The sequence below is a fragment of the Zalophus californianus genome, chromosome 14 (genome assembly GCF_009762305.2).
Source record: "Zalophus californianus isolate mZalCal1 chromosome 14, mZalCal1.pri.v2, whole genome shotgun sequence".
In the NCBI taxonomy this organism is placed as follows: domain Eukaryota; kingdom Metazoa; phylum Chordata; class Mammalia; order Carnivora; family Otariidae; genus Zalophus; species Zalophus californianus.
The window spans coordinates 86397582-86424670 of NC_045608.1; the positions used below are offsets into that span (position 1 = coordinate 86397582).

At 36.0% G+C, this 27089-nt stretch overlaps 1 protein-coding gene across 13 annotated transcripts in view; it reads right to left on the reverse strand.

Annotated features, from left to right (window-relative positions):
• Positions 1-27089, reverse strand: part of RTTN (rotatin) — a 164776-nt gene that overhangs the window by 44764 nt on the left and 92923 nt on the right. For all 13 annotated transcript variants that reach the window (XM_027577527.2, XM_027577524.2, XM_027577522.2 and 10 more), the window contains 4 exons: positions 25240-25398; positions 23912-23983; positions 9609-9798; positions 7415-7506 (listed from right to left, as the gene is read on the reverse strand). In XM_027577527.2, coding sequence (XP_027433328.2) covers positions 7415-7506; positions 9609-9798; positions 23912-23983; positions 25240-25398 — 513 coding nt within the window. The remainder of the gene's footprint in view (positions 1-7414; positions 7507-9608; positions 9799-23911; positions 23984-25239; positions 25399-27089) is intronic.

Genomic DNA, 27089 nt, shown 5'->3' on the forward strand with positions numbered 1-27089 from the left:
CTGGTATCACAAAGACGATACAGCACTTGCCATAAGCCCCTTTGTTTGTATAATAAAATCCATGAGGACAATGATGCTAGAATCCTTTACCCTTTCATTGAACACCCCCTTGTGTGTGCCATTTGAAACTTATAAAAAGAACCACTCCTATTATGAATCAAGTAGGGTAGACTCTCTCAGGGACAGTGAATTATGCAAAAGTTAAAGGAGTATGTTTTAGCCTTTAAACATTTGGGCAATAAAAGGGGACAGGCCTCACTACTGACAAAAACAGAGGTAGCACTCAGTTCAGGAAAAAAAGGTTTCTAAGGGCCCAGGGGATACCTGGCTCATTAGAAGAAAGCAAAATCACAAGGTGTGACCAAAGGTCAGACATAAATAAAAGTTGTGATTTTCCTCAGTATAGTCCAAGGAAGTGATACGCAGATTTAGAAAATACGATTTTAGAAAGCACCTAACCTAAGAGCTGTATTATAACTTAGCCTGTATGGTTGAGAAAACACAAGGACTTCTTTATATAGTAACACATTGTGTCTTAAAATTTGATTATGGGTGATTTATAGTTCTACTAACCCATCTATATTTTTTAAATTTGCTATATTAGCACATTACTATTTTAACAAGTAAAGACAAAAAAGTATTACACTGAATAGCTCTGGTTTTATGCTCAAATCCTTGCTTGTGTGAAAATAATCTCCAATGGATATTTGATTATATGTAGTAATATATATATCAATATGTAAATATATCACTTGTTATCTTGAAATCCAAGTAACAACTAATCCATTTTAAAATTCAAGTATTAGCTTCTGGAAGGTGGAGGAGGTTCACATGAGCCCATAATGCCACAGGTAGAAAAGGCCTAATCTAGTCCAGGTCCTCATTTCGAGATAAGGACAAGGTCACACTCTAATTAGGATTCTCAGTTGAGGACTACATTCATGACAGATCAATACACTCAAGTCAGAGGAAGTCCTCAGGCAAACCTCCAGAATGCTGGCCAGCCAAGCTGAGGATGCTCAGTCACCTCTTCCTCCCACACTAGAGAACATACATTCTCATTTGCTCTCAGAGTAGCCATAAAGCCCCAAGTGGGAGGCCAGGGCTGTCCTCATAACAGGGAGTCTGTCTAATTATTCTATCTGTCATTGCTCTATTCATTAAAATGACTTCAGTACGAAATCACAATCTAGACATTTTCCTCTTTCCTGTCTGCCACATGACACATCCTGAGATTTTCAATTTACATTCCCTTGATAAGACAAATAAAACTGAGTTTTCCTTGAATTGAAGTATATATACTTCTAGCCTTCTCACCTTACTGATATTATAAGAGGCAATAAAAGCCTGTTAGTACAGATAAATAGTGTTACTTAAAGCCACTGTCCTAAAACAGAATCAAATTTTGCTTGTAAAAACTTAAAAAGATAATAACCTTTTCTTCAATGTATTTATAAACAGATCTGATAGCTAAAGAAGCTTTCTAAATCATGCCTCATTGTAAAATAGGCAGTTACAATTTTAAAAGAGTCCCTTTGAAGTAGCAGAAAATAGCAAAGTCATTTACCATATCAAAGTAGAATTTGGGTTTTAAAAAAAAGACAGACAATTTCTGTCATACAAACAAAATGCATCTATGTTCAAAACTATTTTCTTTGTATTCTGCACTATAGAAATGGAAGTGTTCACTGGATACTTCAAAGTTTTTTAAAGCTAATTTAGGACTTGACTATTTTGTCAAGTAATTTTCTAATATTTTCTATATCCTCTTTCATCAAAAGTAGACTGGCTCCCAAGTAAGTTATTTGGTTTTTAAAAAATTAAAAGAGAACAAAGGAAGAAAATGAGGATCTGTGAGATGAAAAAGACAGGGTACAAATCAACTAACATTTTTAAAACATGGCAAAATACAAAGTATGAAAGTTTCTAAGGAACTCCAGGTTTCATGTGCTCAGTACTATAGATGATACCTGTCTCTATGCCCAAGAGCAGAAAAGCTCTGGCATGCTTCCCAATTTGTAATCATTAATTCTCACCAAATTATAACAAGAACTTTAAATCACTTCAACTATATAGATCCATGATTCAAATGGATTGTGTACAACACCAAAAAAAAAAAACGAAGCTCAGAGAAATACCACTGAAGGAATGAGCGTAAGATGATATAAGATTCTTGCCTAACTGTAAGATCACTCACTCACATGCAGAGACTTAACCCTAGGATATAACCACGACCCCTATGCCCTACTGTATATAATTTAAGAGAACAAGTTTCCTAGAGCTTGCCGTCCTATTCCGTTCTCTGTTAGCTTTGTGACCCTACGCCAAATACTTGAATTCTCGAAGACACCGCTTCTTCACTTGTGAAAGGGTACCACTCTCAAATGGTGTAGATTTAACATCTTAACCCATCTGTGGCACTCCAGCAAACAGCAAACTAGAGGTTATTGTCACCTGAGCTCTAAAGGCCCAAAGTTGACTCTCCACATATATCAAAACTAACTATATAAAATAACCAGTTCAACCAAAATTAAGGAAATATATTTTAGTGCAAATATAAAATAAGACCCAAACCTATTTTACTTATTTCAGTTACAGTTACCTGCTTAATAAAGTTGCTAAAATCGATCTCAAAACGTTTTTGCCAGTTTCTTTAAATGTTTGCCCTCAACAGTAATGGCTATACCTCTATAGTAACTTAGTCTGGATAACTTCAAACACACCAAAGTGAATACAGAATACAGAAAAAAAACACAAAATAAATATTATTTGCTCTAACAATTTTTAAAAGAATATTTATAAAATAGTACACACTATGTACACAGAATGGAATGAATATTCTATTTTCACTAGCCATTATATTCATTCTAATGTCACATAGAAAAAAAATCATAGTAGAATAAACTGATATGGAGGTATTACTAACCATCAATATCTAAGTCTTATTAAAAGAATCAATATTAGAAGTGCCTGGGTGGCTCAGTCAATTGAATGTCTTGACTCTTTGATTTTTGGCTCAGGTCATGATCTCATGGGTCAAGCCTGGCGTGAGGCTCTGCACTCAGCAGGGAATCTGCTTCTCTCTCTTACTCCCTCTGCCTCTGCTCCTCCCCCTGGTTATGCATGCGCGCTCTCTCTCTCTATAAAATAAATAAATATATCTTTTAAAAAGAATCAATATTAAATTTTTATTCAAAAAAAAAAAAAAAACAGACACAAAACAAACTTATTTTCATTGTATTACAGCCCTGTGGCCTATATTACCAACACTTAGGAACTAGAATCTTACTTATATTTTCTTTCTAACTAAAACATACAGGTTCTTAGATCCTGGGTAATCCACAGGTGGTTGAAATTTATTTAAACAAAGTATATCATTCTCTTTCTCTCCCCCATCATGCAAACTGCTGTCTCCCCACATTTTCCTGGGGTCATCGCACTGGAGGCACGTACCTACTCTATCACTAATTCTTACGTCAAAATGATTTTTCTTCTAAAACGCCGCTTCAATTCATCCCTGCTTTAACCGTCCTTGGTCTACTTTTCATTCTATAAAACAACTCGTAACTATCATCACACAAATGCCAATACATATTTTTTCTATAATGTCAACTGTAATGTTTCGTGCATTTACTCAGCTGAAGTATCTTTGTGTCTGTATCTTTAGAGCTATTATATCTCACCTCTTCAAACCCAAAAACAGATTTAGCGCTCTTAGCTAAGCCCTATCTGGTAACTAAACTTTAGCCTTTGTTCCACGCTCCAAACAAACCAGGCATTCTCTGAGAATCTAATGCTTTTAGTACCACACAACCAGGCATGTAATTATTTTCACATTGTGCTTCATGTTCCCGACTAGACTTTCAACTCCCGTCAGAGGGTACTGAATCCTAAGACATATCTGAATACCTTTTCGGCTCCCTGCAAATGTGTGCATACATCTCAGAAAGATTAATCCTTTAAAGCTCATTTCAACTGACACTTCTTATACAAAATCACTTTCTGTTTCATCATGCCCTCTAATGTAACCTCACTGTACCCTGACTATAACATCTACTATGTCACCTATCACATCTGGCTTTGTTGTGGAGGAGTAGAACATCACGGCCAACAACCTGGGCTCTAGAGCCAAACATAGTTCTGGATTCAAATAATGCTCTTATCAGTTACCAGCACTGGAACCTTGAACGAGACACTTACTCATTGCATGCCTTAATCTCTTCTTTTGTAAAACAGCAATAGTAAGAATCCCGTGAGTAATTTCTCTTTAAATGTTTAAATAAACTTAAACTAAAATAAAATCAGTTTTATTTAAACTGGTGCTCCCAAAGTTCCAAAGAATCACGTTTTTCACAAAGAAAAGCTCAAAAGGAAAGAAACCACACCTCCTTTATTTTGACAATTGATAAAACAGATTAAAAAATACAGACATAATCCTGCTCAACAGCAATAAAACACACACACACACACACACACACACACACACACATTTTGGTTAGAAAACTGTTGCTGCATACCGGTGTATACTAGGCGTAAGTACCCATCTAGTGTGGCTATTTCTAAGCAGTAGAAATGAGATTTCAGGGGAAAACCAACCAATGCCTGACTCCTCCTACCTGGAAGAAGGAGACACTGAGCTGCATAGAATTCATCTCTGAAAAGACAGTTACTTAGAAGGGCAAGGCACCAACATGAAAATGACACTCTTTACCCTCTCTGTAATTTATGAACATACATGTCTCAATCCCTACAGTCTGCCAAACAACTGAACTAATATATTCATTAGATAACACCATGAAAGTCCTTAATGTGGCATTAACTGCACAGAATGGAAAATGACCCAGTGACAGCACAATAGATGATATGACCCAAATCAAAAGACAGTGCTTTCCTTAGAAAGACAAAATGGAAAAACAAACCAATAAAAAAATTGCATCTTTTCTCATATCTGTGAAATACACAAAATAATGATATAAATTACCAGATATACTTATTTGCAAAATTTAAATCCACTGAACTGATACCTCAATTTCTAACTTATACTTAAGAAATTATTAGCTGGTCTACGGGGCGCCTGGGTGGCTCAGTCGTTAAGCGTCTGCCTTCAGCTCAGGTCACGATCTCAGGGTCCTGGGATCGAGCCCTGCCATCGGGCTCCCTGCTCCGCGGGAAGCCTGCTTCTCCCTCTCCCACTCCCCCTGCTTGTATTCTCTCTCTTGCTGTCTCTCTCCATCAAATAAATAAATAAAATCTTAAATAAAAAAAAAAAAATTATTAGCTGGTCTAGGTATGACAGCTTAAGTCTAAAGTAATACTAGTATATGGGCACCTGGGTGGCTCAGTTGGTTAAGTGTCTGACTCTTGATTCCAGCTCAGGTCATGATCCCAGGGTTGTGGGATGGAGCCCCATTTGTCAGGCTCCATGCTCAGTGCAGAGTCTGCTGAGGTTTCTCCCTCGCTCTCTGCCCTTCCCTCCCAAGCACTCCCCACAAAAATAAATAAGTCTTTAAATATAAATAAATAAATAAATAAATAAATAAATAAATAAATAAAACTGGTATAATGAATAAATTCTCCAAATTTTTTATTCCTGTTGGAACAAAAACATACAGTATCTCTGGCATGGCAAGAAAAACATGACAGTTAGCAAAATTTGGGGTAATGAGACTACTTCTGTGAATAAAAGTCACCAATCTGGTGAGTAAGTCACCAATGCCAAAGCTCTTCTATTTGGAATCCAAAAGAAGAAAAGGAAGAGTTGACTGACAGATAATCTTTTGAGAAACTACACAAAATTAATCTCACATAGAACTATAAGAATTCTTTAAAAAAAAAAAGATTTCATTGGTATATATTTCTAAAAGAATATGTAATACCCAAACACAAGTTAAAAGAGTCTTATGCTAATAAAGGTGCTTCTATTTTAATAATGATTACAATAAATAATGTATTTCTAAAATTTTCCTCAGAAAATCTAGTATCTTGATTTATAAGATTTATTATTAAAATATCTACTACTATATATTATATACATATTATTATTATTCTCTTATAAAATAGAGAAATGCAAAAGTACTTAAGTATTCTTGAATAGGGTAAATACAACTTGGTATCTACAAAATAGCTCAGATAACTCAAAGGTAATTAGAGCAACTGCTACTTACTGAGTACCTACCATAAGCAAAGAACTGAAGAATGTACAAATTTCAAGGTTAGTCTACAGACAGCCCTTTTAATAAACAGGGAAGCCTAAGAATTACTTTTAAGCACATATTAATGCTGCCCTTCTGTGAATTAAATAACTAATACAGCTCTTTTTTGCATTTAATATTATTTCTCTTGTTGAGATGAAGATACATACTATTTCTAGCATGGAAAGGAAAGCATGACATCTAGTGGAACTAGGGTAATTACTCTACTTTTCCAAATAAAGGTTCAATGCAGCACTAACCACAAACTCTTCTGAGTCTAGGGATAAAAAATAACTCCTAAAACTGCAGCAAAAAGTACCAGTGCTGAGAAACTACAGGAAGTGAATCTTATTATTGCCTTATAATTATTTATTATTCTCATATTATTTTTGCTCCTGTAGCAGGAGTGCCAAGCCTTTGCCTTCCTGATAGGGTCTACAACACAGTAACTGTTCCAAAAACACTTTAGATTCAATGTAATGTTTCCCAGTTGAGAGGAAATAATTTCGTATGCTTGTAAAACAAGTGAAACCTAGTATCAGTCACATTTAGAAATACTAAGTGTGTCTCAAACTTTTTAGAACAAAGCAACTTATGAATGAAAAGAAAAAGGAAGGCAGGCAGGCATAAATTTCTGGTATTTCAGATAATCAAAACAAGCTTCTATCTGACACAAATATTTAGAAAAGTACTTAAAATCTCCACTACCAAACTGGAATCATTTGAATGGGTCCACTTTCTCCAAACTGCTTTGCCCTTAAGCAAAACTGCACGGTATTCAAGCATTATTATCAGATGGGATCTATTCTATTACTACTGATAAACATTTTTAAACTTTTATGCTTCTGGTTCTATCAAATAACATATTAAAAAGGTTGTAAATTCATCTAAAACAACATTCAGTGTAGCTATATGAGTACATCAGACCCTAGTTCTACACAGACAGCAGTTCAAAAAAATCACAGCTATCAGGCGCCTGGCTGGCTCAGTCAGTAGTGTAGCATGGGACTCTTGATCTCAGGGTTGTGGGTTTGAGCCCCATGCTGGCTACAGAGATTACTTAAAAAATAAATAAATAAATAAATTTTTAAAAACATAAACAAGTAAATCACAGCTATTTTAATCATAACCTTATACTTTGTATACTGTCTTATCGTCCATTATGTAAATTCAAATCTTTTCAGAGACTCAAAATAAAGCACTTATGCATTCTTTGAAAGTACCATTGTTTCCAAGGTGGAGAGAGAACCTGAATCTTGATCTTGATTGGACATCCTAGATGGAGCGCTCCAAAACTTGAATGGGTCATCTACACCTGTGACAAGAGGAAAACTGTCAACATGAATACAGTCTCCTGGGTACTGGAACATTTAACAGAAAGAATACTTGTTATAGGAAACCAATCAAGAACTTGTTACAGAAAACCAACCTAGAACTAAGGAAAAATTTTGCTTAATTTTTATTATTCTTAATTAATTTATGTATAAAGCTTGATTCACAAAAATTTTAATGACAATTAGTGGAGTTTGCTTAGCTAAATCTAATACAATTTATCAAGACCACCCGCTCCCAAACTTTAATGTGCCTAAGAATCATAAAGGGCTTGTTAAAGCAATTTCCTGGGTCCTATTCCCAGAGATTCTGCCAAATCAGGGTGGGAGCCATAATCCTGCATTTAACAAGTTCACAAAAGATTTCAATGATGTTGGTTCAAGGGCCATGCTTTGAGTAACACTGATCCAGAGAAATCCAAACAATGAAATGGGTCACTTTCCCAATAAGGGCATTTATTTAAATTTTCAAAATTTCTGGGGCACCTGGATGGCTCAGTTGGTTAAGCATCTGACTCTGATTTCAGCTCAGGTCATGATCCCAGGGTTAGGAAATGAAGCCCCACATCAGGCTCCATACTGTGCGTGGAGCTTGCTTAAGCTTCTCTCTCCCACTCCCGCTACCCTCCCTCCACCCCAACTCTCGCTCTCGCTTCCTCTTCAAAAAAAAAAAAAAAAGTTCAAAACCTTCATCAAATGTCATTTTCCTCTTATTTCCTCCAAGAATTGAGCAGAAAAGTGAATTAGAAATTCACACTTAAGTCTGGGAGTAAAGGAACTATGTCTGCAATTCACTCTTAGAATAGCTCAGAGAAGAAAAAAATATATATATGTATACAGGCATATAAATAAATAAATTTTATTTATACACACATACATATACATACACATGGCATAGGGGAACAAATGCAGTAAAATGCTAACATTTGAGAATGTTCTTGCACTCCTGAATCTTTTCTGTAAGTGTGAAATTATGTCAAGATTTTCTTTTTTTTTTTTTTTAAAGATTTATTTATTTGACAGAGAGAGACACAGCGAGAGAGGGAACACAAGCAGGGGCAGTGAGAGAGGGAGAAGCAGGCTTCCCGTGGAGCAGGGAGCCCGATGTGGGGCTCGATCCCAGGACCCTGGGACCATGACCTGAGCCGAAGGCAGACGCTTAACGACTGAGCCACCCAGGAGCCCCATGTAAAGATTTTCCAAAAATTACTATTAAAAATTAATTTTAAGGGTGCCTGGGTGGCTCAGTTGGTTAAGCGACTGCCTTCGGCTCAGGTCATGATCCTGGAGTCCCGGGATCGAGTCCCACATCGGGCTCCCTGCTCGGCGGGGAGTCTGCTTCTCCCTCTGACCCTCTTCCCTCTCGTGCTCTCTATCTCTCATTCTCTCTCACTCAAATAAATAAATAAAATCTTTAAAAAAAAATTAATTTTAAAATAAAACTTATTTTTTAAATCATTACTTATTATTATGAGTAAAAGTATTTATATGTGCTAAGATCATAGGAAATCCAAAAGAATTTCTAAATAGAAATAAAAAGGTTTCAGCAAGATGTTTTGATAAATTAGTACCATACCACTAATTTGATAAATTAGTACCAGTACCATACCAGCTTTTTGATATATTAGCACAACAAATTAGAAAATTTAGTAGGAAAAGGTCTCATTCTTGATTGCCTAGGAAGAACCTTCCAAAAAGTTTAAAACATCTAATAGAGAAAAAAGAACTGTAAAACTTTACTGAAGGGCATGGAATAACTTATAAAACATTAATAAGATGTCAAAATGGTTTCCATGAAGAATTTATAACATAGAAAAATGTTTAGGCAATGTTTAGTTGACGGAGGGAACAAAAATGTACATAGATATGAACACAATCTTGTAAAACAAACAAAAGCTATAGAGAGAAAAGCCTGAAGAAAATCCACCCTGACATTAACAAAGGTCATGTCTGCGTAGTGGGGCCCAAAGATAAATGTTTTCCTGTGTACCTTCATTATTTTTCAAATATTTTGTAACAAACACATAGGTTTCCAACAGTTTATAAAAAGTTAGATTTCATAAAAATAAAAATATAATGTACTTACCATTTAAATCGCTGCCTTCTGAAGTTCCATCAAGAGCAGAAAAATTCAAATCAAATGTATACCGTCCCAGGTAACAGTGTTTTACCATCTGATTCAAATGTTCATAAAAATGGCAGTGAGACAAAAGAGCCTGAAGGGCAGGTTTTCCTGTGAGCGAGAGGCCAGAATCCTCATCGTGGACACAGGGTCCCTGTAGGAAATGAGGGAGAGAAAAAGAAAGAGACACTGATTTGTATCATAATTTCTTCAGAAAGACCTGCTGTCTGCCCCACGTTCCCCTCAACGAATCAAATGGGTCCCAGGTGCTACCGTGATCCTTCCACCTGCCTCTTTCCCTACGTACTCGAAGCAGCCTGACTTAGGGCAAATATTTCATAGTCCTCTAAGTTTTTGCTGCCTAAAAATCCCCTGAAGGCAGAAGGCTGATCCGTTCTATCTCTTGAGGGATAAACGTTAGTTTACAATGCTTCTATAAAATGGTACAGTTTTAACCAAGCAATTACATACTTGAGCCACAAATACAATAAAAGCAGTATTTTTCAACCTACACAGAATAAAATAAGTATTCAAGTATCTGAAATAACGTGATCCAGTAATTATGTTCCAAATTATTTTTTGCACCTATCAATATGCCAGATAAAAATGAAAAGACTCATCACCATCCAGGATAAAACTTGTTTGCCACATGACTTCTCACTGGATTAATCCTGCCAACGGAAACATGCAGGCGTGCAAGCACACACACACACACTTTCCACCAGGAGGCTAAGAAGAATCTGCTGTTATACAATTTTAATCTCACTGCACTCTTTTCCAAACAATGTTTCGCACTGCCATTCACTCCTTTTCCTGGAATATCCAGGGGCAAAAGTCAAGCACTCAGGATACGCTTAAAGTTTGCAAATAATCTTGTCACTAGCTTATAATTACTTCTGTTTTTGGAAAATGATAATAAAGTTATGATTTTTAAAACAGACCATAAGAGAGAGAAAAATAAAGGAAAGAAAACAGAAATCTAAGTGGCACCAGGAAAGGTATGGTCAAAACATATTCAAAGTTTATCATTAACCATGAGATTTATGTATGGGTCCTTTTTCTCATGTCTGCTCATCAGTAAGGAAAGATGGATGTTAAAACTTACTATCCAGGAAGATAAAATAATTCACAAGTTAAAGTTATAATTAAAACAGTAAGATTATTTCCATTAATCTTTCTTTCTCAGGGGGCGCCTGGGTGGCTCAGTCATTAAGCGTCTGCCTTCAGCTCAGGTCATGATCCCAGGGTCATGGGATCGAGCCCCGCACCGGGCTCCCTACTCAGCGGGAAGCCTGCTTCTCCCTCTCCCACTCCCTCTGCTTGTGTTCCCTCTCTCACTGTGTCTCTCTCTGTCAAATACATAAATAAAAAATCTTTAAAAAAAAAAAATCTTTCCTTTTCAGGATATTATCATTATAATCAAAACTCTTCCGTCATTATTAAATACCTTTTATGGTTATGGATTTGTTATTGTTGTAGTCTAATAAACCTACCTAATACTGTGAGCTTACTCTTCATCAAAAGAGCAATTTACATATTTAATAAGAAATAAGACTATTTAATGAGCAACCAGCACATGATGGTCCCTGCATAACTTTAAATTTTGAGGTCTAGAAGAGGCAGGTAAAACAGAGAAAAGTACATACAAGAACAGGGTCATATGGCTGTTAACCATGGTATATGTTTCAGGCAATGTGGCCCTTTCATGCACTACCTTATTTAATTATCTGGAATGAAATCATCCAAAACCACAGAGCCAATCCTAACATCCACAGCTTCAAACTCTTCTATCTTTTAAGCAACTTATAACATTCTAAATGTACAAAACATGTCAAATATATAGGAGACTCGCAATAGTTGCTTAACATCACAAATTAAAGCCCTCACTATAATAATTCAGAGAAGGAATTAACAGCCAAGATGAGAATTATAAATAATTCAACTAAGTTTACTAACTTAGCTCCAACTACTTAACAAACTTCAACCAATAAAATGATTAAACAAACTAGGACAAATACTACCTTTCTAAATATATTTCATAATGATGCCCAGAACAATTTTTAAATTTTATTAGATTATATAAAATTTTTACTTTGGCAAAATCATACCTATATAATTACTTCCTAGATGAGTTACACCACAGTCTAAAATTCATAAAGGTTTAACAAAAATAGGTGAAAGAATATAAGCTATATAAATCTCAAAAATAAGCTCTTCAAGAGCTCTCATTAAATCTACTGGTTCTTTATTCTGTAAAGGTGTGCTGAGGCTGGTTACACCAACTGCTAGAAGGAAAGGTATTATAAACTCACTGTCTTCTAAAATCCATCTTTTCGGGGTCCCTGGGTGGCTCAGTTGGTTAAGTATCTGACTCTTGATTTTGGCTGAGGTCATGATCTCAGGGTTGTGAGATCGAGCCCCGCATCAGAATCCACACTCAGTGGAGAGTATGTTTGTCCCTCTCCCTTCTGCTCCTACCCCCGCTAATAAATAAAATCTTTTAAAAAATAATAAATAAATAAATAAATAAATAAATAAAATCAATCTTTTCTTCAGTTATAAGTAATTCCAAAGTAAATGAGAAATTATACATAAGTGATACAGAACTATAATAGTTATTCTCTAAGTATATATAATTATCGTAGCAATAAAGAATCATTAACATAATCACATTTACCCTTCAATTGGTAGACAGATAGTCCGACTTACAATGGTTCAATCTACAGTTTTTCAACTTTATAATGGAGCAAAGTGATACATGTGTTCAGTAAAAACCATATTTCAAACTTTGAATTTTGATCTCTTCCTCGGCTGGTGATATGCAGTAACATATTTTCATGATGCTAGGCAGCAGTAACCAGCTCCTAGTCAGCCAGTGATCACAAGGGTAAATAACTGATAAAACTATTCTATTTTTTATTTTCATTACAATATTCAATAAACTACAGGGATATTCAACACTTTATTATAAAACTGGCTTTGTGTTATTAGATGATTTTGCCTGGCTGCAGGCTAATGTAAGTGTTCTGAGCACATTTAAGGTAGGTGGCTAATCTGTGATATTCGATAGGTATATTAAATGCATTTTCAACTTACAGTATTTTTAATTTAACAGTGAATTTAGTGGGACATAACCCCACTGTAAGTCAAGGAAGATCTATATTTTAAAAATTCACTTTTTCTCTAGTCCTTATGAATATAAAAAGATTGAGAAAATAATGATAAAAATAAGTCATAAAAAGAGATGTAAATTTAAAATTCCATCTACTTAATAAGGTTTCAGAACCTGTTTTTTTTGGGGGGGTGCCTGGCTGGCTCAGTTGGAAAAGTATACAACTCTTGATCTCGGGGTTGTGAGTTCGAGCCCCGTGTTGGATGTAGAAATTACTTAAATAAAAACTTAAAAAAAAAAAAAAAGGAGCACCTAGATGGCTCAGTGAATTAAGTGTCAGACTCTTGGTTTCAGCTCAAGTCATGATCTCAGGGTGGTAGGTTCGAGCCCTGTGTCAGGCTCCACACTCAGCAGAGTCTGCTCAAGATTCTTTCTTCCCCCACTGCCTGAATACTCTCTCACTCAAATAAATAAATAAATAAAATCTTTTTTAAAAAGCCTGTTTTTTTTTTCACCTACAAATCAGTGAAAATTATTTCAGCCTACCAAGATTGAAGAAGTTAAATTAATTCTGATATGAACAAAAGGATTAATATCCCAGAAAATAAAGACTAAGAGATAAAAATATAAAAGACAAGGAGATAAAAAGAAAATCAATTCAAGAGAATTAATATGGGACTCATATGATATGTGGAAAGATAGAACAAAGGAAAAAGAAAAATGATTTTTAAAATAAATAAATACGAGGGGTGCATGGGTAGCTCAGTCAGTTAAGCATCTGACTCTTGATTTCTGCTCAGGTCATGATCTTAGGGTCCTGGGATTGAGCCCTGAGTCAGGCTCCATACTCAGCAAGGGGTCCACTTGAGGATTCTCTCTCTCCCTCCCCATCTGCCCCTCCCCCCACTTGTGTGCAAGGATGCGCCCTGTCTCTGTCACTAAAATAAATAAATCTTTAAAAAATAAAATATGAAAAAATGTATCAGAGCCAAAAGATAAATCTTTAAAAAATACAATAAATAAATATGAAAAAATGTGTCAGAGCCAAAAGATATAGAACATCTATGTCTTCAAATTAAGGAGCTTAATGAGTGTCAAGCAAGAGCAATGAAAAAAGATACATAACCATAAAATTCTAGGACCTCAAAGATAAAGAAAGGATGGATGGGGTGCCTCGTGGCTCAGTCACTGAGCATCTGCCTTCGGCCCAGGTCATAATCCCAGGGTCCTGGAATTGAGCCCCACATCGGGCTCCCTGCTGAGCAGGGAGCCTTCTTCTCACTCTCCCACTCCCCCTGCTTGTGTTCCCTCTCTTGCTGTCTCTCTCTGTCAAATAAATAAATAAAATCTTAAAAAAAAAAGATAAAGAGATGATGATAAATGAAAAGTTTGCCAAAAAGAGGTAAAAAAGCCAGATGGGCATCCAACTTCTCATCGGCAGTATGGGATGTCAGAAGACAATGGAGCAAAATTCTTATGAAGAATGATTTCAACCTATCTGGTAACTACCTAAACTATTTGAGTACAATTGAAGTACAATTTAAATACATTTTCAAATATGCAAGAACTCATTAAGTTTATCGTGCATGCACTTGTTTTTAGGTAGGAGTATGATTATTTGAAGATAATTTCTAGGATAAAGGATCCTAACTGAAAAGAAAGGATGACTAAGAGTTTCAAAAAACATTAGATACGATATAAATTCACAATTTAAAAAGAAAATTAGATAGACAGATAGATAGATAGGTAGATAGACAGAGAGAAACTCTATAGGAAAAAAAAACACCCAAACCACTTTTTTTAATTACACACACACACACACACACACACACACACACACACACACACACCTATGTAGGTATACATACAATATATATATATGTCAGAAAATTTTTCTTCTGAGCACCAGAGAAATCACAGCCCTAGAAGCAGAGATAGAGAAGTATAACCACAGCCCAGGAGGTGGCTCTGTAGTAAATTACTAGTTTTCAATTTTTAGAATCAACTTATAGATAAATCAAGGCTGCGGAAGAGAATGTAAATGTCATCAACATTCACAAAGTAAAAGATAAAACTGACAAAGATTAGCAGAAGTGAAAGGATAGGAACATCTTAGCCACAACTCCCTTACCTTCTAAATGGCGGGGATAGAGAGATCATCCACAGGTAACAAGAAGATCAGAAACAGCAGGTGGAGAAACTAAGTCTGGTAATAGAACTAAATTTGCAGGACATTATTTAAATGAGCTAACTCCTGTGTATCAACACGGTAAAGGAACAAACATTATTGCAAACTACTATTTAGAGATATGAAGGTAACTACCTGAAGAATTAAAATCAGTAGGAGGTAAAGCTGTCTCTGTGAATGAAGAGAGGCAGTAAATTTCATTATAAGCTCCAATGGTTGTTTTAACTGTATATATTTATTATTTTAAAAAACTTCTTCTAAAAATTCAAACAATTCATTCAAAGTATTTTTAAGTTCTCAAAGAAGACCAAATCTGGAATATGTACATATTACACCATTACTTTTTTATTCGATTTATTTTACCTAAGCATGAAGCCTGAATCCCCATTCTCCACGTGCCAAAGCATCCTAGTGGCAATGGCATGTTAGCAACAGAGCTTTACTCAGGGCAGTAGAGCCAAGCCCAGCATATGCACAAAAGATGGTCTGACTCAGGCTTTCCACAGATGACTAATGGTACAAGGTCCAGAACAATGAAGCTTTTCATGCATACACAAGGCTTCGCTCCACAGATCCATCAGTAATTGATGGGGCTGTCTCCCAGCATAGTGGGGAAATCAGCATGGTCTAATTGCTCTGTCTCAGGATGTCTATATCCTTACCAAACTTGCCCTCAGGTGGGTGGTGGGGCTGCCAGATCATCTGCAAAACTGCCAAAGAGAGCTGAGAAGGACAGTATGCAAAGAAAGAAAACTCTTCAAATTACCAGGTACCATTATAAGTTTTAAAGAAAACAGCAAATGACATCATAAAACACCCCAATTAATTTGAAAATATTGTTCTCAAGGATGCAATAAACTATAATATTAATTTAAAAACATATATTTTACTCCTGGTGTCCCAGTACTATATACCCATTTAGTTGTGGTTCAAAAGGAACTAGAAGCAAAATAAAAATTACATTTAAAAAGAGCAGAGAATAGGGGCACCTGGCTGGCTTAGTATGTGCGCACACGACTCTTAACCTCAGGGTTGTGGGTTCAAGCCCCACGCTGGGCGTAGATATTACTTAAAATCTTTAAAAAAAAAAAAAAAGACTAGAGACAATTTTCAAGATGAAAAAAGAATTATTTTGAGGGTGCCTGGGTGGCTCAGTTGGTTAAGCGACTGCCTTTGGCTCCGGTCATGATCCTAGAGTCCCTGGATCGAGTCCCACATCAGGTTCCCTGCGGCAGAGAGTCTGCTTCTCCCTCTGACCCTCCCCCCTCTCATGTGATTGCTCTCTCTCATTCTCTCTCAAGTAAATAAAATCTTAAAAAAAGGAATTATTTTGATATATAACAAGTAGAAAAAACTGCTCTGATATAATCCAGAGATTGGAAAAAATGACACTAGTTGCATAAGAAATCCCTGACTACATAGAAACTATGAATATAGAGAAAATGATACTGCTTCTCTGACACTAAGTATTTATTGTTTTGCAAAATCAACACTTATAATGATTCAGGATGAACATCATATGAAAAATATGTACTGGTAATTATCACATCAAATATGGAAATGATATATACTGTAACTATAAATGAGTCGACTATCTATCTAAAACACACAAACACATACGCAGGTTTCCAGCTGTGTCCACTATGAGTACATGGAAGCAATGACTCCTTCCCCCTGCCAGGAACAATGAACATATTTAGAACCCAGATCTCATTTCTAAATACAATTCTCCATTAAAAGAAATCAGGGCTCTCTGAGCAAATGTCTGATTCCAGGCAGGGGCTGGAAATTCTGGAACATCTTGCTATACCAGAAAATAGGGAAGTGCTCAAAGACTGAAGAAAACACGTTAAAGGGACAAAAGATTCTTTTTTTTTTTTTTTTAAGATTTTACTTATTTGACAGCAAGAGAGGGAACACAAGCAGGGGGAGTGGGAGAGGGAGAAGCAGGCTTCCCGCGGAGCAATGCGGGGCTCGATCCCAGTACCCTGGGATCATGACCCGAGCCGAAGGCAGACGCCTAACGACTGAGCCACCCAGGCACCCCAAGGGACAAAAGATTCTTCATGAAGGGGTTTCACCTAGTCAAATCCAGAACAATTTGAATATCTAAATAAATAACATAGAAACAGGCTATAACTCATAAGACAAAGAACCTTTAAGTCTACACTGGTGTAAATAAATAAAAAGTAAATAAATAAAGAGGGAAGAAATGAAAGCTCTTTCTTACAGTAAAATGTAATAAATGTAGAAAGAATGACAGAATTAGAAAGTCACCATTTGGCATCCATTCTGTAATAATTGCTTCAGACAAGAATCACAAATGGAAGTTAAAACTAGAAGAAAGTTGATGAGAAGTAGATAAGGATACAGTCTCAGGGCGTCTTCCTGCAAAAGGAAAAACTAACTCCACACGAAGGAAACAAGTAGACTCTGCCTTAACCAAGTAAGCAAAGTCAGTATCCCCAGTAATGGGACAAAGAGATGATCTTGTCTCCTGATACAATGTACTAACAAGAACACATCACTTCTACGCTTTTCGGTCAAAAAATGTATAACCTGAATCTAATCATGAGAACAGATAAACCTAATTAAAGAATATTACAAAAAACTAAATAGCCTGTACTCTTCAAAATGCTAAGGTCATAAATGTTAAAGATTCAGGAACTATTTTAGATGAAAGAAAGGAAATAGATATGACAACTATCTGTAACATGTATTTCTGATCCTAGATTTTGACTGGGGTAGTGTTTTTTCTTTCTTATGAAGGACCATAGTGGGACAACTGGAAAATTTTGAATAATTACCTAATTTTAATAATTATTATGATGATTTTATATGGAAATGTCCTCATTTTTAGGAAATTCACACTCAAGTAATTAGGGGGAAAAAGAAGCATTATGCCTGCAAATCTGAACAGTTCAGAGAAAAGATACTAGTGGACAAAGCTAAGGCAAACTTGGTATAATTGTAAAACTTGGGAAGGTATATAAAAATTGTTTTGTTTCTGCAACTTTTACATAAGATTAATCTTTTTCAAAATAAAGTTAAAAAAATAAAATATATATAGACAAGTCAAAGTCCTATAACAAATGTGGAAAGGAACTAAAGCATAAACAAGTGTACTTACACCACAAACTGACAAGTCACTATATTTAAGTGCATGAAATTCCCTTTCCATTTAAATGTGTGATAACATTTTCAGGTGGAAAGAACAACTTTAATATTATAAAAATTATGAATAAGCTAACATGATTCTACATAAAATATTATAGCAATGTTCCCTGGGTACATGTTTGTCTTCTCCCACAGGCCATAAGCCCCAGAGAATTAAATCTGATTACCTGTGAAGCCCCAAAATTTAGGTACTCAACAAATGTTTACAGAAATGAACTCAAACAAACTACACAGATTATCCCTATCTAGCTAATAAATTTGTTATAATCAACTCTAAAATCCCATTCTGGTTATTAAAGTTGCAGGGATGCGGATTTGTGACAATGGTTCTCAAACTAAAGCCAGCAACAGAACTTCCACATACAAGAGTACTAAATCCCAGTCAGACTGTCGAGAACCGGTTTACAAGATACTGGAGAGCTGGGAGCACGACAGTTTAGAGTTCTCTGCCTGAGAAGGCTGTAGCCTTCAAGAAGGGAAGACCAGTATTTATAGCACCACTCTTAAAAAACAGTGCCTTGAGGGGCGCCTGCGTGGCCCAGCTGGTTGAGTGGCCAGCTCTTGATTTCAGCTCGGATCATGATCACCGGATCCTGGGACAGAGCCCGGTGTCCAGCTCCGTGCTCAGCAGGGAGTCTGCTTGAGGATTCTTTCTCTCTCTTCCTCTCCCTCTGCCCCACCTCCCACTCGTGTGCATGTGTGCTCTCTCTCTCCCTCTCAAATAAATAAATCTTTAGAAAAACAAAAAACAGTGCTTTGATGCACACCAGGACTGATACACCAAAAACTGGGTTCTCATTGCAGTAGGAGCCAGCGTTTCAGGCCCCTAAGGTGTTGGGTGCTGAGGGAAACTGCACTGAAGTCAGGCTCCTTCTCTTCCCCTGCTCCTGGGGACTGCCCACATCCACCACACTTCTGTATCCATGCAACAGTAAGTGGGGAATCATCCTACAAAACTTAAGACCTGATTTTTAACTTTATTTACTTAGCAATATCATTATGAACTAGCAAAGACTAATGAGGCACTATCATGTCTGGGATGGGGGCTGAGAGAAACATTTAAGAAATATATGAAAAATACTGGGGCGCCTGGGTGGCTCAGTCGTTAAGCGTCTGCCTTCAGCTCGGGTCATGATTTCAGGGTCCTGGGATCGAGCCCCGCATCGGGCTCCCCGCTCGGTGGGAAGCCTGCTTCTCCCTCTCCCACTGCCCCTGCTTGTGTTCCCTCTCTCACTGTGTCTCTGTCAAATAAGTAAAATCTTCAAAAAAAAAAAAAAAAAAGGAAAGTATGGTCACATACATTCTACACAGAAAGATTAATTAAGTTAATTGGTAAGAAGTAAGAAGTAAGGCAAGGCAAGGGTGCCTGGACGGCTCGGGTGATTAAGCGTCTGCCTACGGCTCAGATCATGATTTCAGGATCCTGGATCGAGCCCCACATCGGGCTCTCTACTCAGCTGGGAGTCTGCTTCTACCTCTCCCTTTCCCTCTGTGCTTTCCCTCTCTCTCTCAAATAAATAAAATCTTAAAAAAAGAGAGAGAAACAAAGTAAGGCAATAAAGTTAGTATATGAAAAAGAACCTAAATTACTGATATATATATTAAATGCTGTGTCTGATTAAAGAAAGTTAAAATGGTTATATGGTTTACTGGGAGTATTTTTTAATAAATACTTTTAAAATTAAAAAGTTTTAAGTGATTTATGCCTCACCTTGTTCCAGAAAAAGATTTAAGGCCTATTGCAAGGAAAGGTAAATTATAACATGATAGTAAAAGTATAGCAGGGATGAAAGAAAGAAAAAGAAAGGTATGAAAATATCAGAACCAGGAATAAAGCCAAAAAACAATATAAGCCACATTTGATAGGAAGGCCCTAAACTCTAGCAGTCAGCAATAAAAGGAAAACCAACCAGTTACATAATTTATATATGCGAATTATTACCACTCAGAAGTACAACAATTCCAGAAGTGACATGAAATAGGAATTTATTCTGGGTGTGTAGGAAAAGAATTTGGAAAGGGGCAGTAATCACAAAAAGAACACTGCAGAATGCCCAGCGGAGCAACAGTACAGAGCGTATCACCTTAGACTTCAGGCATCAAAACAGAGTGCAATAAAGGGCTAGTATTCAAAATCTATAAAGAACTTATCAAACTCAACACCCAAAGAACAAATGATCCAATCAAGAAATGGGCAGAAGTGAACAGACATTTTTCCAAAGAAGACATCCAAATGGCCAACAGGCACATGAAAAAGTGCTCAACATCGCTCGGCATCAGGGAAATCCAAATCAAAACCTCAATGAGATACCGCCTCACACCAGTCAGAATGGCTAAAATTAACAAGTCAGGAAACGACAGATGTTGGTGGGGATGTGGAGAAAGGGGAACCCTCCTATACTGTTGGGGGGAATGCAAGCTGGTGCAGCCACTCTGGAAAACAGCATGGAGGTTCCTCAAACAGTTGAAAATATGATCCAGCAATTGCACTACTGGGTATTTACTCCAAAGATACAAATGTAGGGATCCGAAGGGGTACATGCACCCCAATGTTTATAGCAGCAATGTCCACACTAGCCAAACTGTGGAAAGAGCCAAGATGTCCATCGAAAGATGAATGGATAAAGAAGATGTGGTATATATACACAATGGAATATTATGCAGCCATCAAAAGGAATGATATCTTGCCATTTGCAACGATGAGGATGGAACTGGAGGGTGTTATGCTGAGTGAAATAAGTCAATCAGAGAAAGACATGTATCATATGCCCTCACTGATATGAGGAATTCTTAATCTCAGGAAACAAACTGAGTGTTGCTGGAGTGGTGGGGGGTGGGAGGGATGGGGTGGCTGGGTGATAGACAGTGGGTGGGGTATGTGCTATGGTGAGCACTGTGAATTGTGCAGGACTGTTGAATCACAGATCTGTACTTCTGAAACAAATAACGCAACATATGTTAAGAAAAAAGAAAAAGAAGAAGATAGCGGGAGAGGAAGAATGAAGGGGAGTAAGTCAGAGGGGGAGATGAACCATGAGAGACGATGGACTCTGAAAAACAAAGGGTTCTAGAGGGAAGGAGGTTGGGGGGATGGGTTAGCCTGGTGATGGGTATTATAGAGGGCACCTTCTGCGTGGAGCACTGGGTGTTATGCACAAACAATGAATCATGGAACACTACATCAAAAACTAATGATATATGGTGATTAACATAACAAAAAAAAACAAAGTGCAAAGCAGTAAAAGCAATTCGCTTTGTAAAACATAATTAATGAAATATCTACCTCAACTAAAATAACATATTTACAATGCTTCTAGATACTGGTGCTGCTTTCTGCTCTATCCTCAAAATACTGTGAAATACATATGAAGACAAGCAAATATAACATTTTTTTGAATAAGATTATTATTCATCATTCTACCAAGGACAGTTTTAGTTTTAGAATACTGGATTTGTAGCACCTTCTTCCTAGATGTAATAGAATGGCAAAGGTCTCAACCTCTTGGAGATTATAAAATTCCATCGAAGTATTTGAAGACTATTTTTCTCCCTTCTTGGAACAGCTGTTTTCACTTTGGGATTTAAAGTACCACTAAACTTTTTTAAAAAATGGGGGACAGGGGCGCCTGGGTGGCTCAGTCGGTAAGCGGCTGCCTTCGGCTCAGGTCATGACCCTAGGGTCCTGGGATTGAGCCCCACATCAGGTTCCCTGCTCAGTGTAGAGTCTGCTTCTCCCTCTCCCTGCCTCTCTGCCTACTTGTGCTCTCTATCTCTCTGTCAAATAAATAAATAAAATCTTAAAAAAAAAAAATGGGGACAAATATGTGGCTACCAACTCTTCATAGTGCTAAACAAGGACACTTAAAAACCAAAAATAATGACCAAAAAAAAAACAGATCAAAAAAAGAGAGGAAGAAAATCTGAGCTTATTAAAAACACAAAAAACAAGCCTATTTTTCTAATTTTGCTTAAGACTAGCAAAAGTTTGATCATCAAATACTATTTTGAATTAGAGCAGCTCTCAAAAATTTTTATTCTGGCTATAATAAGTAAGGCAAAAGACTCCAAAAGTTCATTTAAAGCATTATTTTCAGGGCGTCTGGGTGGTTCAGTTAAGTGTCTGCCTTCGGCTCAGGTCATGATCCTGGGGTCCTGGGATCAAGCCCTGCATCGGGTTCTCTGATCAGCGGAGAGCCTGCTTCTCCCTCTCCCTCTGTCTGCTGCTCCCCCTGCTTGTGATCCCTCTCTCTCTCTGTCTCCCTGACAAATAAAGAAAAACTTTTAAAAAAAAAGCACTATTTTCAACTTTTTAGTAGAAAATTAATTCTGTGACAAAGAAGTGGAGAATAATAAAACCAAAAGCTGCAGTAAGCACATCACTAGCAACAAAAAGGAACTGTATACTATTTAACTTGTAAGAGAAAAACATGAACATCTATGCATGCTTCTATATTATAATAAAATGTTGCAAGAGCTTTAATAGAGCCCAGAAGTAGTATTACTCTTACTTTTATATATTTATTTCAACAATAAAAAATCCATTGGCATTATATTACCAAGCATATAAAACACAAGTGTCACTATTTTAACAATGGGACTGAGATGATTTGAGTATTCGAGCCAAAAACAACACATTTTTAAAATCTAGTTAATGTATAACAAGCATCAAAACTACTACACCATTAACATAAATATTAATCCTGTGTATTCCTTCCAGTTTTGTCTCCTATGGTTTTATTACAATGCAGACTATGAATAGCCAACCATTATCAGAAGAAAATGTTAAACAAATTAGAGGAACAAGTAGAAAAGTGGCCTAGGATTTTCCGTAACTAGCAGAGTTAAGCTGGATGTGTCAGGTGTGGAAAACTGAGCCTTCCAAGAGTTAAATGAGATGTGGGCCTTGACCTGGACCCATGCTTCAGGTCACTGCCTGAAAAGCTGCCCTCACTGCAGGCTCAAGTGGATCTAGCAATTCCTCCAAAGATATATTCTAATGAAAAATTTAAAAGAAACCTTGGATTTGTCTAGGATCCTGGAGAGTGAGATGCAACAGTATGATTAATATACACACAGAGAAAGAGCATATCTTATCTCCCCAATGACAGTACTTTTCTATTCTCCAAATCATCTAAAAAGCAGTAGGCTATAAAAAAGTTAGGTACTACTAGACTTGATTTTCAGAATAAAAAATTAATCTAGGAAAAACCAAAGAAAGGTAAGTTATGACCTTAACTGCACTAATCCAGAAAAGGAAAAAATATGTTAACATTAATGCATTCTTAACCATAAAGAAATGTATGTATTATTATTAAATTAGAGAGGCAGTATAATGAGTGGGTAAGAGAGACTAGCTAGACTCAAAGCAAAGGTATGAATCAGGGCAAACTATTTAAACCTTCTGTGCTAAATTTCTTTAATCTACAAAATGAAAATAATTAATGGTTCAGAATTCAAACAATTACACAAGTTAATTATTAAGTTAAATATTGTTAAGCTCCTCGAAGAGTGCATAACACTGTATCAGCTATTATTATTTCTGTACATGGTAAATACCATGTTAGCTATTATTTCTGCTCAAAATTATCTTTAACATTACAGAGAAAAATTTGTAAATCTGATCAAGTATAAGAAAATTTCTGAATTCTCTTTGAAGAGATATTGTTGCCATAGTTTCAACGGTAATGAGATATATATATATATATATATATATATATATATATATATGCTGAAACTTTATCAATTAATCTCAAATATCCACTAGCTTGATAACTGTTTAAAGTCACCCACCTGCCAAGTATAATCCTTTATAATTACTGAAGGCATTGGAATTACAAGGAGATTCTGAAGAATAAATGCAGCCTTAAAAAAAAAAGAAAAAGAAAAAGAAAATGTCAATACTGCCACCTTGTTGTCATCTCTGAAATAACCAATATATTGAAATTTAATAATAAAAAACATATCACTGGGCAACTGCACATGCTGAGACATCAATATGAGAACTGCCGAACTCATTGCTTGTTATATGATGACCTAACGGTGGATGAAATGATTTCATCAGGAAATAGACTTTTTCCCATTTCAGAATTTTACTTTTCCAAAAAATGATCTATAAAATATAAAATATAAACTGTTCTGGTAGCAATTAAGAAATACACTTTCATGTTTCTATTATTACACACACACACACACACACACACATACACATACATGCACGCACCCCTTTCCCTTTCTCCCTCTCATACAAACTCCTCTCATTAAAAAAGTCCTACCTAAAAATACAAACCACAAATGTCCAACTTTACCTTCTACATCCTGAAGATGGTCAAATTAAATAATCTTAGTAGTATTAACACTGGTCATCTATATAGTGAAGATGACTATATGAAGGTGAATAACATGGGTAACGGAGGGGATCCAAGAGAGCGAAATTTTCAACCATCTTAATTTTAAGTCAATAGATATCTTTAAAAATTGGTAAATCAAGAGAAAGCTACAAGTTTAAGCATTACTATTAAAAAACAAATAACAAGAAAATTACAGCATTTGGATTTTGGAACCAAGAACTGGCAAATGGTGGGCCCTAGAGCTGCTGTTTCATCCATAAGCCTCTAATCACTATTTCATTACTGTTTTTAAAAAATATTTGCATCAATCATCATTTCAGTAAAAGCAGCAATGAAAGAAAACCACAAATTATTTAGAAAGATTTAAAATAGGGTTTATTTTTCCTCTTAGGTCATGTGATAACTACTACATAGTATTGTGACAGCCACTCTCATCCCAAGTAAAGCTTTACAGATATTACTCATATACACTGAGGTAACAGAAAAGTAATTTTTTTCTGTGAACTACTTTTCAATGTAATTATATAGAAGAGTTTGTATAAAATATTGCAAATTCAGCTTTGATCTTATCAAAATAAAGGACACCAGTATGTACTGTGAATTAGTATCTTTTTATTCTCTGATATCATTTTATTTGGGTGTTTTTGCAGGCAGAAATGATCATGGTGGGTGATCAGTCCACAGTGCTGAACAGAGAGTATGATTTTTAGAGACCATCACAAAGAATTTCTACGGTTGAAAGGGGAGGAGGTGCTAAACGAACAGGCATACCTCCCGGCGCACCATACTACATTCCGACTGGTCCAGAAGAATGTTCACCACCGTTCCCCAGAGCCCACCAGAAATGTTTTGACAACTGTTTGACAATGCCATACAGCCAGTTTCAAGGGTGGTCAGTGCTGATCCTAATCCCAGCGAAGTAAACCTCACCTGTTCAGATTAAAGAAAAGTTGTCAAATCAAAGAATCCAATTCCCTAACATGAATTCTTAATTTTTCTGGTACATAAGAGATCATACTTTTATGACACTGATGATCCTAAATTATAAAAGGCACTTACAGAAAATAGTGCCCTATAAATTTATATATGAATAAAAATCCTATTCCACAATTCAAACAAGCAAATGTCACAGAAAATCAAAACCAGGTATAAATAAGAATAAAAATTATAACTCACAAACCACTTTCTAGAGAAAGCATCGGGTGCTTACATATCTTTTATGAACATGATTCCTGTTTATTCCTCATTTTTAAAGAGGTTATCTATCATTTTGTTCTACCATCCTTAAGTTATTAGTGTTTTTTCCAACCGACTTAACTTTTTTGAAACTTCTTTTCAAAAAGAAATAACTATCTTTTTATAAAGCATTTAGTATTTTCTCCAAAATTACTGTAAAAGAAAAATGTTTCAAGTAAGACTGATGAGGTATAATATGTTTACCATAGTCCCATTGCTGCTCAAGCTATGCATTTTGGTTTAGTTCTGAATTCTGATTCTAAAAGTTTCACTGATAGCTACAGGGTAACAAAAAATAATGTAGTCATAACATAGTCAAGCAACAAGTCCAAGTTTAATGTGTATAAAGAATGGAACCTCTAGGTTCAGATCAAATAGCATTTCTAAAAATCAAGGTTTTTAGTGGAATAGAATATAATCATTGCTTGCTTGAATTTAACAGATGGTGCCCATAGTTAACAGTACTGTATTATATGCTTAAAAATTTGCTAAGAGAATGAATCTTATGGTCAGTATTCTAATCACAAAAATAAACAAGATAGAGGACAGGAGGAAACTTTTGTAGGTGAATGATATGTTTATAACACTGATTGTGGTAATGATTTCAGGGGTGTACACTTATCTCCAAATTCCTGAATCTGTACACATTAAGTATGTACAGCTTTTTGTATGTCAATCATACCTCAATAAAGTGGTTTTTAAGGAAAGAGATAAGTGGACAAATGGCTAAAACTGGAAATTTTATTAATATAAAATTTTGCACTGCAATGGTATTATTAAATGACACACTAATGTCATTTGGCAGCTATCCTTCTAAACTCATTGAAAATGGCTAGGTTTCTCCATTAATTTTTTACTCTTCTTTCTAAAAGTGAAAGATTCTATGATCCTTTCTTTTTTTCTATTTTTTAGTCTGTACTTTAATGAGTTTGACTGAAAAGGGTCTGCTATGAACTTAACTGTATCCCCTCTAAATTGGTATGTTGAAGCCCTAACCCCCAATGTACCTAAATTTGATGATAGAGTTTTTAGGAGGTAATTAAGGTTAAATGAGGTCTTAAGGGTAGGGTCCTAATCTGATGGGTGGCCTTATAAAAGGAGAAAGAAAAGAAAGGTCACTGAGTACGCAGTGAGAAGGCAGCTGTCTGAAAGCCAGAAAGGAGAGCCCTCACCATGTCAACCATGTTGACACCTTAATCTCAGATTTCCAGCCTCCAGAACTATGAGAAAATAAATTTCTGTGTTTCAAGTCACCTACGTTATGTGTTATGGCAGCCCAAACTAAGAGAGGGAGTAAACAGCTTAAGGTATAGTCACTAAAATAATCTCAGTGTGGAAAATATGAATTCACGTGTATGCATACAGATTTTGTTTCATTTGTTTTT